At 36.9% G+C, this 16,986-nt stretch overlaps 1 protein-coding gene across 9 annotated transcripts in view; it reads right to left on the reverse strand.

Annotated features, from left to right (window-relative positions):
• The window catches only part of LOC105275527 (obscurin), a 43,015-nt gene that overhangs the window by 9,217 nt on the left and 16,812 nt on the right, over positions 1–16,986 (reverse strand). For 2 of the 9 annotated variants that reach the window (XM_026971728.1, XM_026971724.1), the window contains 20 exons: positions 16,753–16,875; positions 16,367–16,537; positions 15,141–15,222; positions 14,043–14,138; positions 11,752–11,844; positions 10,233–10,397; positions 9,964–10,101; positions 9,347–9,866; positions 8,852–9,112; positions 8,396–8,431; positions 7,317–7,562; positions 6,987–7,128; positions 6,361–6,758; positions 5,204–6,108; positions 4,482–5,061; positions 3,534–3,680; positions 2,880–2,984; positions 1,623–2,429; positions 368–770; positions 49–232 (listed from right to left, as the gene is read on the reverse strand). In XM_026971728.1, the coding sequence (XP_026827529.1) occupies positions 49–232; positions 368–770; positions 1,623–2,429; positions 2,880–2,984; positions 3,534–3,680; positions 4,482–5,061; positions 5,204–6,108; positions 6,361–6,758; positions 6,987–7,128; positions 7,317–7,562; positions 8,396–8,431; positions 8,852–9,112; positions 9,347–9,866; positions 9,964–10,101; positions 10,233–10,397; positions 11,752–11,844; positions 14,043–14,138; positions 15,141–15,222; positions 16,367–16,537; positions 16,753–16,875 (5,602 nt within the window). The other 7 variants (XM_026971725.1, XM_026971726.1, XM_026971727.1 and 4 more) reach the window with 7 other exon arrangements.

A 16,986-nucleotide genomic window follows, 5' to 3' on the forward strand; every position in this document is an offset into this window, starting at 1 on the left:
TATCTTATCTTTTTTTATATTCCACAATTTTATCGATCCGCTACTTACGCTAGATTCGGCTTCGCCGTACTTATTCCTTAGCTTCAGAGTGTACTCTCCGGTATCTTCTTTTGTACATTTCGGTACCTTCAGAATAACTGTACTTTCCGTCAGTTTATCTGCTGCTGGTGCGTTCGTTATGGTCCACTTCAGTCTAGAATCGTCCGGTGGAATTTCATGACCATTGCAGTACCTGAGAAACACGTACATTTACATGTCAAATAATAATATAAATCAAATATAATAATTTATTTTTTATATTGGAATCCTATTTTTGTCGAGAAAATATACAAAATCGACAAGATTTTATAACTATAATAATATGTACCATGTGATATCGGGAACCGGATCGGCCGTGAAGACAGCCTTAAACTCGCCGTTGCCCTCGAAAGCAACGTCGACATCGTTGAGAGGCTCGGTGAATCTCGGTTTCCGCAGCTCATCGACAGTGCCAATGGTCAAATAGCCCTCAACGATTTCTTCACCCAATTTGTTCGTAAGAACGCACGTGTACACGCCCTCATCTTCGAGGGTGGCCTTACTGAGATCCAACTCGTAGGACTCTCCTGACGCCGTGATCCTCACTCGTTCTCCAGATCGAAGTGGTTTATCATCCTTCATCCACTTCGCATCCGGCCTTGGCAAACCGGTGGCCTGCACTTCGAACTTCGTGTTCTGCGTCTCGAAGATCGTTCGATCGGTGAGATCGGTGCTTACGATGTGAGGCGGAGCTGTGAGAAATAAGAGTCGAGACATGAATCATCGGAATTTCATTGCGCACGTGACCGTGTTTCGTTTAAACAAACCCTTCTTTCTGCAGAGCTTTTGTAATTGTGCTTAGGCTGCATCAGTGAAGTGACTGACCAAACAACGTTGTTATTAATTCAATTTCCTTGTTCGCAGAAATAAATCTAAACCCAACACTCATGTACTTGTGCATCAAAGTTGTCACTTAATCATCAATTGTGTTTTATTGCATCTGTTATATTAAATGACGTACATTTTCAATATACTTACTCTCAAGTGCTCAGCACAAACCGCGTGAGAATTATAAAATTAATTAGCATTTTTTTAAATAAGAACTGCAACCTTACCTTACCTTACTCGATATACCCTTTAAGATAACGAAGAGTAGTTCAGTGCAGTAAATCAATGCCAAGTAAGATTTTAGAAATATGGATAAGTAACATAATTCCGCATGGAAATATAATTAAAATATTTATGTATAAACATAAATATAATATAAAAAAAAGAATGTGTATAATATTTAATCGAATTAAAAAGATATATTATAATATATATTAATATAAATCAAGAAAACTAATCAGATTTTTAAGAATTATAATCTGAAGAATTTCCATTAATTTCTTCCTTAATCAATGTTTTATATTTCCATACAGACAAACAGATATTATCGAAGTGATGAAATTGCAAACTCAACAACATGCAAGAGGAAAAAAACGGGAAAATTAATAAGATACATCTGTCAAACATAAATAAAAAAGTGATATGTAATTCATGATTCGACGAATCGTGGTGCTGGGAGATTAGAGTTAGCTGCCGATGGAACTTCGCAGTCGTACCTGACTCTCTGCTCGATTCTTTATCAAGGATTTCGTCTAGCACGCTACGTTGTCGTTTAACACGATCTAGAAGGTTCTTCATATCATCGTCAATCTCCGCATCGTCATCTAACTGTGCTTTCTGAGAACTCTGTCTTGACAACGATGAGCTTGCTGGCACTGTGGCAGTTTCCGCCTCTTCTCGCTTCGCAGTTTCTTGCGATAACTTCACGGCAGTATCTGGTTGACCAACAGTTTTCTCTGCAACTTTCTTCGCTGGACTCACATCGCTAATGACCGGACTCTGACTGGGCAAATTCATCTCCTTCATCTCCGAAATCTCTTGCTGCGAAATCTGATTCGACAGCACTGCCGACAACGGTTCCTCGGAGGACCGCTCTTCGACAATGGTCTCCGTGATTCTGGACATTCTGTGCAATTTAATATCCTCCAAGCTCTTTTCTTCTTCTGGTCCATTGAAGCAAAATTCATCAGATAATCCATTCGTCGTTTTTTGGTCTTCTGGCAGTTGATCAGCCAGTTGCACGTCCTCCGTGCTAACGTCTCGCGACAATGCCTTCAAGGTCGACTCATCGTCAGAAACGGAGACTATCGTGACGCCTCGATTGACGTTTAGGTTCGACTTCTTCTCCTCAGCCTCAGAAAACTCCTCAATGAGCACACCATTCTGTGGCTTCGAATTCTCTTCCTGCACTGTGTAGGCATAAGAAGCGACTTCCTCAACCTGGGGTCCTGAATCAATGCCGAACTCCCGACATTCAACCTTAGTCGTCGTCATCTTGCTGATCGTGTGACTTTCATCGGGACCTGTGAATGGCCTGACCTGATAGTTTCGACTACTAACGTTTACGTGGAGTTGCGCAGTCTTCCTTATATCTTTAGAAATTTTTTTTGTACTATTAAAAAGAAATTATTTCTTCATATAAGTTGCGTATTGCTTAAAACCACGTGACGAGTCCAAAATAGAATTACCCTCGACTATGATTAAAGTAGAAGATGATGAAACTTTTTAAGCGAAATGATATCTTTGACATACATGCATAATCTTGAGAAAGTGATTTTGTGTTTTCCTGTGTTTGTCTGTGCGATTGTTAGTTACGAATTAAATATCCGTACAACATAAATGCCTAAAAATTTTGTAATAAAATTTTAGGGAATATTTTTTAGACTTTTACGTTGTTTTTTAGACTTTTACGTTGTTTGGCTATTTCAGTTGAATAGTAATATAAGTTTCTAGCGTGGTATATGTGGAATTACCTGTGAGTAGAGCCTCGTGTGATGTTGTAGAAGCCACGGAGATCGTGATAGTTTCTTTATCCCCTTGAACTACTTGGATGTTCTGTCTCTCCAGTTTGACGCGACCTAAATTTATCAGATATTGTCTAGCTACAAAACTATCGCTAAAGGAATCTTTACCAGATACCACTTCGGTATTGCTAAGTTATATTGTATATCGTGCGTGCGTAATTTATGTGTAATTTATGTTATACAATGTGCTACACGCAAAACTGCAGTTTGCATGTTACATGTAATTTAAGCAAAACGAGCGTACAAAACGATATTGACTGCTTCTAATCATCAAATGTAAAATATCTCCCGTAAAAAAGATATAAAAAAATTAAAATTAAAGAAAGTTTCCGAAAAACTTAAATGCTTGGTTGATTGATAGAGTGCATAGAATTTTTTAATATAAATTATCTAAAAGAAAAAAATTTAATTCTGGGATTAATGACAGAAATATTTAAAAAAAAGAAGTATTTTTACTGTAACAAATAGATAATTAATAATTAATAATATATATATGAGTTTTCGTATTACTCTGTTTTAAACGAAGCAAAGTGTTTTAAATCAAAGCTCTGTTTCACTCTTATGCACTCTAATCCAGTTAGGCGCGTTGGCGCGCATGTTTACCTTCCGGTTCTCCGGCGTGCATAATAGTTTCCTCCAATAATTCTTCTTCTACCAATTTCTTCGGTTGAAAGTCTTCCATTTTCACTTTCTCAGCTTTCTGTTTCGGAGGCTCTACCTTCTCATCGACCTTCTCATCTTCCGTTTCAGCTACGGAAGTACATTCTTTCGAATTTTTGTCGTTAACATGCTTTATGACGCGATATGTCAGCACTTATGACAGTTACACGTTCAAGAAAATCGAAACACATAAAAGAAATCGGATATATTTTGGAGCAACACAGAAGCGCATTGTAATATAAAAATGGATATATATATAAAACGACAGAGAGAAGAAGTAACATGTTTTGCGTCAACGTCAATAATGTGACGCGTTGAAAAAGATGCTCTTCCCTTTTGTTTAAGGAAATCGGGAGAGTCCTTTTAACACACAGCTGTTTTACACAACTAAGAGAATTATAAGAGAAAGGCTATCGCTAAACCTCGTCATTAAAGGTCATCTAAACATTTCTAAAATTAGGAAACAAGAGGTAAAACGGAGAGGAAATCATACGGTTTCATCTGAACATCCAGTACTTACTGAAACACGACGATTTTTACTGCTGCGATTTCTCAAAAACTAGAAATATATACTGTGCATTGCTGATCGTCATCTCGGCGAATATCACGATTTTAATTATCTCCGTGTGATATTCTTAACTCTGTCAAGATTATCTTCGCGTTTAACTTTAGAACTCGACTGTAAGATTAAATATGAGCCCGTTCAAAAATAAATATCTATAAAATTGCAGAGGCTAATTATAAAGCAATTCTCATTCAAAAATACGAAATCAATTGCACTGTTATTACAAATATAACTGCATTGTGTCAACTTAGAGTTTAACTTATACTTGAGTTAAAATCGAGTTCTAAAGTCTAAATTAAATAAAAAACCAAGATGTGAATACTTACTCAACACGATGACCTTGCTCTTGCTCGTCACGTAGCCTAGCTCGTTCTCAGCCCGCACTTCGTACAAACCGCCGTCACTGCCCTTCAGTAACGTCACTGTCAGGTCATAGCTCTCCTTGCGTTGGCTGTCCCTACTGATCTTGATTCTGGCATCCGCTGTTACCTCCTCGCCATCCTTGTACCACTTGACTTCTGGATCTGGTGTACCAGACACTTCTAACTTCAAGTTTAGAGTGTCACCCTCGTTCAGTCTCTGATCAGCCAATTTCTTCAACAACTTCGGCCGTGTGTTCACCGTCAAGTTGGAGCTGCTCGAATTCTCGCCGTATTCGTTCTGCACCTTGCAGGTGTAGCATCCCTTCAACTCAGTCTTCACTTCCTTGATGATCAGCTTGTAATTGTCGCCTTCTTCCACGCGAGTGTACTCCGTACGCTTCTCCGTGATTTCGACGTCGCCCAGGAACCAGTGCACACTAGGTTTCGGGAAGCCTTCAACTTCCACGACAAACTCAACGTTCAGTTCGCCCTCGTTCGCGCTAATGTCGCACAGTTTTGTCTTGAACCTCGGTATACCGCGTACCTGTAAAGATTTCATGTGTCCATTAGGTGACTGAAAGTGCAATCGAATTTTTTCTTATTTAATAATTTAATAAACTTTACTTGGATTTAAAATGGCTTCAAAATACAATTAAAATTAAAATCGACAAAATCAAATTACACACCCTGACTCTCGTTTCGTCCGAAATAGTTCCGTGTTTGTTCACCACCTCAGCCTTGTAAACTGCCGCATCTTCCACCACCGCGCCAGTGACCGTGAGTATATGATTATTACCACTCTTCGTCATCTTCACGCGATCGCTCGCAGTCAAGGGCTGCCCATCTTTATGCCAATTGACCGTCGCCTCCGTTTCCGAGTCCACCTCAATCAAAAGATTCAACGTGTCACCCTCGTTGATCACTCGTGGTTCGCCCAGCCCCTTCTTGATCTTCGGCGGGCACTTGATACCAACTTTCCAGATATCGGTCGTCTGATTAACTTCGTTGCGTGCGACAATCGAGTACGAACCTCCATCGGTCACTTTGGCGTTCTTGACCACCAATTTGTACGTATCGCTGTCCTCCTTGATGATCTTGATACGATCGCTTTCCTCGATCAACTGGCCATCCTTGTACCATGTGATTTCCGGCGATGGCGTAGCTTCCACTTTTACGGTCATGGTGCCCGTTTCTTCGATGAGGATGGTCATGTCGGGCTGCTTCTGCGTGATCTTCGGGGCGGATTTGACGATCAGCTCGATCTGTGTACTATCTTCGCCGAGATCATTTTTCGCCCTGATGGTGTAAACGCCAGCGTCCTTGGCGGTGACTTGTTTAATTACCAACGAGAGGGACTCCTCGTCTTCCCAGAGATACTTGATCCTACCGCCAGCTATGATCTCTTGGCCGTCTTTGGTCCACTTGATATCCGGCTTGGGATAGCCTTTTACCTGCAGGTCCAACATTGCGGAACCGCCGGCGCTCACCTCAGACTGTCTTGATTCCGTTTGAAGTTTCGGCTTTTCCGGGTCTTTCAGCAATTGATTCACGGCACCTTGCACTGTTAGCTCCGCGCTGCAGCTGATGTTACCTACGTAATATTTGTGACTTCTTATAATTATTTGTGAATTAATATATTGATTTTATTTATATATGCATTAAGTATGTATAATGTGAAATGCAATAGAAATATTTTTAAAAAACTGATTAAAATATTTTCTTATTTATCCCTACAAAAGTTTAGTTTAAAATTTTCCACGATCGAATAAAAACCAGAAAACTTTAAATACTTAAAATACTCGGACTACATTTTTTTTAATAATATTAAATGTTATAATTTTACCTGTACTAGTCTGCGCTACGCATGTGTAAAGACCGGCATCCTCGGGTTTTACATGCTGGAACACCAGTGCCAGAGTATCCTCGTTATCCTTGAAGAGAACCTTAAATCTTTCCTCAGGATCGAATGGTTGTCCATCGCGAGACCATATGAAACGTGGCTCGGTTCCGAGCTCAAGAAGGCCCTCTGGAAGACCCTGGAAAAGCGGCTTCTCATCTGTTACCGTCACCACTGCCTCGCATGTGGCCTCACCATAGCGATTCATAGCCGTGCACGAGTACTTTCCTGCATCTTGCTTCTGAACGTCGGCGATTACTAGTTCGTAAAATCCTTTCTCGGCATTATCCCGAATGATCTTCACACGTTCATGTTTTGCATCGATCAAAACATCATCTTTGAAGCTGTGGATGAAAGCATTTAATTTGTGAATATTAACGTAAAACTGCAAAGGATATTTAGGATCCCACTATTTTAGATATTCTTCTGATGGATCTTTAATGCATCTTTTTTATTTTCATGTTACGTGATTGGCTGACAAAATGTTTTTGATACGGAAATTTTTTTCAGCATTACTTATTTTCTATTAATTCTAAGAGAATTTGTTAAAAATATCTGTGGTCGAGACTTACAATTTTATTTCCGGATTAGGATCTCCTTTAACTTTAATCATGAAGCGTAGATAAGTATTCTCGAGAAGTTCAGTGTCCTTCAAACGCACGAGGAATATAGGAGCATTTGCTTCCGCTCTCGCTTTTTTCTCTTCCGGACTCACTGCAATAATTTAATCAGTAAAGAGTTATTTTACAAATTTCTTACTCAAAAAATATCTGAAAAATATAAAAACTTATAAAAAAGTTTAGAAGATATCTGGCAAATGTTTAATAAAGGTTTTAAACATGTTCAGCATTCATCTTTTATAATAAAATCTTTATGCATTATATGAAATAATTATGACATACATTGTTGGACCACCAGTTGCGCGGTGCACGTCGCTTCACCATTCGCATTCAGAGCTCGCGCAATGTATATGCCAGAATCGGATTCGTGAACATTCTGGATCTCAAGTTTGCACATATTGTTCTCCAGTGTAGTAGTAACACGATCAGCTAGCTTGTCTTCCATCGGTTTGTTATCCTTTAGCCACTGCATCCTGGTGGTCGCGTCGGAGGTCAACATCGTGCACTCGAAAGTAGCAACTTCTCCGGCTGCATAAAAAAAATAGAATAATATGAATTAGCATGATGCAAAAATAGATTTATGATCCCAGGAGGAATGAGAATGCGAAAAAAGCAAGTCCGTCAATTCAGGTACAGCTGTCCTGTCTCAAAGTACTCAGAATATCAGAATGTCACTTTTTAACACGAGTTCTTTAAGCATTATGAAGGTATAGATACACCAAATATGATTAAGACACGTAATAGTCTGTTTCTAATTATGAATTTATAAGGGAGTGAACATAATGCATCGTTAAGACAAATTTTCGACGTAGAGGAATATTATTATGTAATTTAAATACGATCGACAAGAATGAATTATAAAAAATGTGCCATGTATATAAAAAATGTTGTGCAAGATATATATTTGTAATAAAGTGTCTCCATGTTGCCTTATCCATGATAAATGATTGATGAAGCAACTTATAAAGCGTATCTTGTTAGAATACCTGAATATAAGCTATAACACTAATAATATTAACTAATCTGTAAAATAAGTAAAACGAATTTCCAAGTGATAAAGATAATGTAAAAACAGAATGATGTCAGTGTAAATGTGTATAGAAATGTGAATATGTATAGATGTTGTCTCGATGTCAGAGTAGCTTGTCAGTGTAGAATTTGAAATGTGTTTAGTGTAAAGATAGCGCGAACATCTAGGATTTAGCGATGAAGCATGTTTGACCAGCCACGTAGTAATACGTCTAAAAGCAATTTACTCAGCTGGCTACAAGAGAAATACGAGAAGTCAACGAAGAAATGTATGAAGAAAATGCAGAGAATAGTGAACGCTGGTAAACTAAACAAAGTACGAATCACTTTACCTATGGCGTGTATCAATGCCTTTTTTGGTCGCATCGCTAGAACAGTAAAAATGTATCTTATGTCTTGTAATGATGTATGTGTTATAACTTTGGCGATTATACTCTTTACTATATTTTGGCGAGTAGAAAATTGATTGCTAAAGATAATAGTTGAATAGATTAAAACGTTTTTACTAAGTCGTATTACAAATTAAGAATAACATAATAACAATCCTTCTCCTTGGAAAAATTTTTCGGTCGTAACTGCTTAGATTTTATCTTCTACTTCTAACTAGAAATTAAGCATCATCATTATAAACGTCATTTTTTCTATAATGCTTAATATCTTCTTATCTTGCTTATATTTTTAAAACATCCAATAAAATAAATATCTATTTTGTTTGATTTCAGACAATTGGATGATCTTCTCGATATATTCGTTGTAAGTAATGTCTGGATAAACGATATCGTACTTACGTTCTACGCTGCATCCTTCTATCGTGTTGATGAAGATTGGTTTGCCAGCATCAGTACCAAGAGTGATCTTGGCTGGTTTGGTTTCGACATTGGATTCTGCTGCTGTTCCACCAGTGATTGCAGTTTCGTAGGAAGTCGTGGTTTCTGACATCTGACCCATTCTCCCCTGCGATGAGGACGACATTCTTGTTTCGATCGCGGATGCCGACGATTCCATGTACGAGGATACGCCATTACGTTTGCTTGATACTGATGAATATTCTATAAAATTTTAATTAGAAAACATTTTATTAAATATAATATATTCATAAAAATTGAACGAAAAGCTTGAATTAATTTTTTATTTATACATTCGAACAAAGTGATTATCATCAATGTTATAACTCTGTCAAAATAAATTATTCAAAAAATTTACTTTCTGCAAATTATTTTTTGCAAATATTATTAATCTTCTTTCTAAATGAACAACTCGTGATTTCGTCAACAAAAGCTCACCTTCTACAACTTTCGCAGAAGCGCTGTATCGACTCGCAGAGTACCTTCGCGACATGTCTGCCTCAGCTTCTTCGACTTTGGTTTTTTTCACTTCCGACGTGTCTGTCGCGCCTACAGAATCCTTTCTCTTCTCCGCAACCTTAGAATCTTTAGTCGAGTCTACCTTCGGGTTTGCTTTTACCTCTTCCGCCGCTTTTGGATTTACTTCTTTTTTTACTGGATTATCCTGAGTTTTAGGTGATTCTTGACTTGCCTGTGACGGTTCGATCTTCACCGGCACTCGTTTCTCGTCGTCCTTGAGTTCTTCCTTGCTTTCCTCCTCGGTTATTTGAAGATCATCCGCCGCGTGTTCAGCAAGGGCGACCAAATCACTGGCGTATTGACGGATCTCCTTAAGCCAATAAGCCTTTACGGGATCCTTGTGCGCTACCAAAGTGATAGGATAATTGGGAATAGCTGGATTGTGTAGTTCGAAAGATCGTATATCGTCTGGGTGATCCTTTACTTCCACTTCCGGTAACTAGTAGTATATATATATTGCAAATGAATGCACTGCATTATCAAATTAATCTTAATTTATCACAATATAATCGTAACAATTGACAACATCCTCTTACCCGAATGATATCCTTTAGAACGAAAACCGATCTGTCCTCCGATATCCGCCTGACTTTGCAGACGAGAATTCGCGCTTTGAACAGAAATAAATATCTCTCTTTGCTTTTTCCTTCCTTATCAATTACTGTGTACCATTCCTGAAAATTCAGATGTAATTTCTACTTGATTAACAATTAAATAATTATTAATTACATTTATTAATTTTTCTATTATTTTAAATTTCTTCACAACTTTCATTTTACATGTCGCTTTTAACAAGCATACGTACGTGCGTGAGCAATCTACCAAGTTTATGAATATTTCCTTTGTAACCTTCGATATTACTTATAAATTTATTATCTGTTGCTCTATGAGGGATTCCTAGCATCAACTCGAGTGCCTTTTGTAGATCGTCGCAGTTTTCACCTAATCGGGTCGAAAACTTCACCAGCTCCTGCAAATAGGCAGATAGGCGCTCGGTTAATTTCTTCCCCACACTCCATGTATTTATTATCAAATTAAAATAAAATTTTCCTCTACCCGCCTACGATTAAAACTTGTACGCAATTTTACGGTTGTCGTCCTTGAACTAATTTAATTTCGTACGCGCACTTTATGTACGTATTACAATGTTACACAGTTACATTTGTTTCATATCTACATGAAATTTTTTTATAGAATCACATCATGGCCCAGAGAATGTAATCTACTACACCAATCCATGTAGACGACCCAATTTTAGCTTGCTAAATCCGTACACCGCCCACACGTTCGTATGAAACACGAAATCTATAGTGTTGCTTTTATATATACTCAGGTTTATTGAGAAATATTTTACATTCTTTATAGTGTTACCGAATTATTTTTAAATTTCATGATTGTTTTTAACGCACATTTTAGCGAGATTTTATAGCAAAGACATGCATTAAAACCGAAAATATTGTTTTGACTACAAAAGCCAAGAAGTTCTAATCATAAAAGGCTATATCTACGTACTTGCTCTAAGATTAGCAAGCTTGTTTATAACGATGAAAAAACGATTAATTAAGTGTTGTTGATCTTTAGTTAATGTTTGTGTTTATCATGTTTATTTTAAAACTCGTGCTTGTTTAAAGTGGCGATCCGCAGCAGTGATCTGTGTCAGTAATATAGAGTCCAAGAATCATCAACTTTGGAATGTACTTGCGCTTCAATGTTGCCGTTTTCTTGTTGCTTCGTTTTCCTGGGCATCTAGCCCACATGCTAATAAAATTAATCTACTTGGCTTAAGCAAGTATCACAACAAGCAAGTATCATATATGAAATCTTGGAAAATTCTTGATACATAATTAACTTCGGAACTTTTCTATTTAAAAGATTAAAAGATATCAAAAGATTAATGATGACACAAACTCACGCTTTTCATGCATTTTGTTCTTGCATTGTATATTTTGGGTGAACGAGCAGCAATTATGTCGAGGAGACACGATTTCAAGGCAAAATGGAAAGCGCTTTAGCGCCGCGCTATTTCCGTCTGACGCAATAAAAAGTAGAAATATAGGTCGTGCTGTGTATTCGTGCACCCAGTTGCCTGGGATTGTTTCATTGCACCGATATCATTGAGCAAAATGTGTCAAGTATATCTAAAAATGTATGCATTATAACTTTTTAACTTTTTAAAATAAATCTCTTTTGAAGGTGTTTTTTCAATTTGACAATTTGCGCGTAATAGTGTAAAAAATTATCTTCTAAATCGATGTGATTAATAACATGTTACCATGAATTGATTATACGAAATTAGGAAATGGAATTTATTATCACGATTTTACCTTTAGTAGGAGCTGGTAGTCGTTTATGCGTTGTATCGGGAGCTTCAGATGTTCCGATATGTTCTTGTCGTCACCCAGAGTCTGGCTCAACTCCTGCAAGAAACGAAGCAATCGCACAAATGATGAGAATCTCCATCCTTGTCCATTATAGTCATGTACCAGAAAGTTTTATAAAATTTATATATGAGATGAAAAAATTTTAAAATTTTGAATCTTCTTTCACACACTAAGAAGTTCCTTCATTATATTTTATACATCCGTTTAGATTTAAAACCTCGGACCCTAAGGTATTTTTGCTTACAAGCTCTTGATAATAAATGTCATACAAAAAACTTCAAATTTTTTATTTTCGCACATATTAACGCCACCAACATGTATCCATTTTAAGAGCTGCTATCTTTGATCAGAGTGATTAATACACAAGAGAAAAACATGTACCAGAAGCAATAATCGCGGCGCGTTCTAGGATTAACGAGATTAGAGGTGATTTCAACGAGATGGTTCTCGTCACGACGAATGTTCGCCGACGTAATTCGACACCGGGAGCATCGGGGATCTGGCATGAACACATGTATTTTTGGATGTGTGACTGGATTTTGCATACAACACGCAGATGTGTGTCACCCCCGCGCGCGCGTTGTCATCATACAGCGCAACGAAGTGATGATGACGCGCAATTGACGTATCATGAGTGCGTCGCGACGCCTGTAACTTTGCATGAGAGGAGAACGAAGCACACCAAAAGTGAGAAAATGGAAAACGAAGAACTGCGAAATCCTCGTGGATGCACACCTTGGACGAAAATGAGAAGCACTCCGAGATCGCTACCTAATCAAGGGAGGATTCGTGGATTCGGTCGTCGTCTCGATCGCGGAGGGTGCTCGCGGCACGAACTGCACCCAGGAGTCCGGCTCCTGATCGGATTCTGCGGATCGTGCGGAGATTCACGTATACATACGCGGGGATATGGGGCGGTGTGTGGTGGTCAGTGGTTCGTGGCACTGAAGAGGAATCTTCGGGCGCTCGCAACCGCCGTCGCAACATCAGAGGACCAATACGGCAACGGCTATACTTAGACACCGGGCGGATACGTCGCGTACGAAACTGACCACGCGCGAAAACAACACGAAGATCCCGCGAAGATCATCGATACATTCCCGATCTCGAGATCCATTCTCTCAATTGCGTCTACTACGTCGCACAAGAATCACTTTCCTTCTCTTCTCCTCTTTTTGGGACATGAATGAAGAAGAGAATGCGTAGAAAGCTGTAGATGCCAGATGCTGAAAATCTGGAATCTTTAATACTTTGCGTATTAATATCCGTTATAGGCTTCAAGCGTAACTAGAGAAACGGGTCTGGTTTCTGTCGTTTTATCTATCCATTAAATTTCATTTTTCTTTACATTTAACGGAAATATAGTTTCTTAAGAAATTATAAATATATCAAATTAGTCTTTGACTAATAAAAAATATTTCCAAGAAAAATTGTATTATCAGAAAATGTACAAGTTATAAAGTTACAAAGTAAAATCTTAAAACTGATACTTATGAAGTTGAATCAAAATTCGATTAACGCGGAATACTGTAATCAGTATTATATATATAATGTTACTTTATTATATATGAAATAGTTCCTATTACAATTTTTTTTTTAATAGCACGCATTTTCTCGATGCTATCAGTTGTAGGTACAAGGAACGATAGATGTGTTCCGTTCGTTAAGAATAAACTCAGCTATTTTGAGGGCTGGATACACGCCCGCATATCCTCGCCCGTTATATAATTACATCATTTTCTCCAATCCATACTGTCTCGCGGTGATCAAGCATGGAATGATGCGAGAAACTCGCAATGTGCGCGCATTGAATTACAAACTGTAAATTTTTAATTAAGAAGTATATATTTTGAAAGTTTTAGCTTATTTATTATTAATGTCTATCAAAAGCAAATAAAATAATAAGTACGTGATTAATGTCACTCTAATGCCAACAATTTGCATGTTTTAAGTCCGTGATTCTCATGCCTCATTTCGATGCAGATATTAATCAAATTTGACTTGAAATTTAATCTTGCCAATTTAAGCTTATTAATCAATTTTTAAGCGAAAACAACAATAGAACGATAATTAATAAAAAAAGTAAAATATTGAATAAATAAGAAAAAATATTCTGTGATGTCATTGTGTACAAGTTTAATTTAATAACATTCACATATTGTTTTGTACTACTTATATTAAATAATATTTTAATTAATATTTCTGCAATTATATGATAATGGTGTACAACTTACCTCGAAATATTCGCGTACTTCGTCGTTCGTTTGAAGAAATTCCTGAGCAGCGGGCTCATCCCTGCAGTACGCCACGTGTTTGTCAAAATCTCTCTCCTGAAATACACAATTATACCTTATTGTGATCAATTAAAGCATTTATTAAAGCATCAAATACATATTAACAACCGATATATTATATATCAAATATTAGTATACTATATTGTTAAGAGAAGTTCTTAACAAACTTTGTTATCATTTTTAATATATAACAATTATCATATTTTTATGTATTTTATACATTTATCGAATCTTTATGCAATTAAGCAATAGGTAATCTAGCATGATCTGAACAACCAAGCAAAATAATTGTTTTAAAATATATAATAAAATAATCAGACAGTGACTTTGAACAACACAGACATCGGCACATTATTATTTTACTAATACAAAAATTTCTTTCTATGTACAGGGTGAGGCACCTAAAACAGGCCACCTGAATATCTCGGCTGTTATTGGTGATAGAAAGAAATGTGTCAGACCAAACTTGCATGGTTTCGAGGGACACATAATTTGTTCTAAACAATTTTTTATTAGGTGGACGCGTAGAAGTCATATGAAGGTCAACTTCGTTTTTTAAAATGGTATGTTTTTTTACGTACCATCTAGTAGAGCGTTTGAAGATGCGCACATTGATCTCCGGGTCAAAGTCATTCAAGGTCACTGAAGGCTAAAATTTCGAAGTGCTAGAACTTTTTCATTTCTGAGTTTACGGTATTTTCAATAGCAGAGAACTCTAGGCAATATAAAGTAAATTATTTTCCCTTGCAGTTGGCATTCAGTGACCTTGAATGAGTTTGACCCGTAGATCAATGTGCGCATCTTCAAACGCTCTACTAGATGATACGTAAAAAAACATCATACCATGTAAAAAAACGAAGTTGACCTTCATATGACCTCTACGCGTCCACCTAATAAAAAATTATTTAGAACAAATTATGTGTTCCTCGAAACCATGCAAGTTTGGTCTGACACATTTCTTTCTATCACCAATAACAGCCGAGATATTCAGGTGGCCTGTTTTAGGTGCCTCACCCTGTATACATGATAAACACTTACCAGCCTCAAGAAAGTTTTGCCAAGCATACGTGGTTGATCCGCATAGTACTTGACGCCCTCGATCAACACCCTGCCGAACGATCTAAGTAAGGCCGGAATTAATAATCATGCCAAAGTCACACCACGCCTACATGCTACGAACTGGCTGGGACGGAAATTCACATCATCTTTAGGGCACGAGATGTCTCACTTAAATTATGACACGGAATGTGGCAAGGTAAATTCCAAATACCATTTTGGTTATCAGTGTTATTCACTGATATGGGGTGGGGTCCTAGGAGCCTCATAGAGAAATTAGAATTCGGTTTAATCTCAGAATTAAAACAGCGAGAGATCAATCAGTTGACGCTAATAAATAAAACTTGATCCAGTTAGTATTTTAATGTCTCGTTACAATGATCCAGTTAATGGTAGTAATGTAAATTGATTGTAGTCAACACAAAACTGATTTCTTCCAGTAATGATATCGTAAGTAATGTGATAGTAATACTCTTTTATGACTATTAAATACACTTGTTTCAAGTATGATGATCAATTCTTTAGAAAGCAATGGTTTAGATGTAGTTTATGGATGTTAATTAATTTTCTAGGATTTCTCTTCACATGTATGAAGAAGCACACTATCACACAAAATGCATAAACTTACGCTTTGTACATCGTACTCTGCTATAAACGAAAGTATTGTATGTGCAGCGAGTTTTATGCGTATAGAGTGTAAACGCGCGATCGTGTATTGCATGGTCGCGTAACGATCTTCATCAATTGTGATACGATCGATAAATCAAATATAATACCTTTATTAAATAAAGTTCAGCATAAGTTTAAGGCAGACGACGTTTGTTGAGTGTTTCTTCAATATTCAGTCGTCGTAATCGTAAATGTCAAAATATTGTTCTATTTATTCATATAACGTGACAACATTTGGACTGTAACATTGTATAACAATGTGCACTCTGCGAAATCTCCATAAATGTATGGAGAAAATAAATGTACCATGATAAGAAATCATACCGAAATTATTTGATGAGTCTCGTGGCTTTACGTAGTAATAAACATGTTTATTGTAATTGTTAAATTAAGTGAGACCAAATTAAATTAAACCAGTGAGAAACGTGTGTATAGTGTCCGATTCTGTACTGTTGAGATGTATCCATGAATGCTCGTCTAATAATGTCGCAGTGGATTTTTTAATTCCGCTATCAGTGTATGGTGCCGTAAATACATACGTGTTGTGAAAATCAGCTATTTGTTTGAGATTAGTGAAAATAATTTCCTTGTTGTCCCGTACGGTCCGCGGGACATCAGGATTGTCGAGAGGCTTCAGGTAACGTTCGACGACCAGCTGAAGATCTTTACCGAATTCCTCCTCCGTTTCGACCAACTCCTTCACGACAGCTCTACAAGCGAACGAATATTTTTATATCTTTTGTACTATAATTTTATATAATTATAAACATAAAATGTAATTATAAGAATTTTTATGTTATAAATTTTTTAAATTTATAACATAAAAGATTGTAAAATAAAATATTTGAGAAAAGTCATAACGAATAATTAATTAAAAATGTTATAAATGCATTTTCGGAGAATTGATTTAAATAAATATATGTACTCTCGTCGATAATGAGCATCCTCTGGCCGAGTCAATGATGAACTTTCTTCGCTAAGTGCCGTTTGCATTAAAATGGACATAGGCAACCATCCCTGTCTTCCGTCGGGTGTACGAACGTATACCCTGTAAAATAATAAATCCTATTAGTTTTATATATTATGAGAAAAAGTATATTATAACAAAATATATTTATTGTCAAACATTTGCGTTTTATAAATTATATAAGTCGGAAAA

Source organism: Ooceraea biroi, chromosome 8 (genome assembly GCF_003672135.1).
Source record: "Ooceraea biroi isolate clonal line C1 chromosome 8, Obir_v5.4, whole genome shotgun sequence".
In the NCBI taxonomy this organism is placed as follows: Eukaryota; Metazoa; Arthropoda; class Insecta; order Hymenoptera; family Formicidae; genus Ooceraea; species Ooceraea biroi.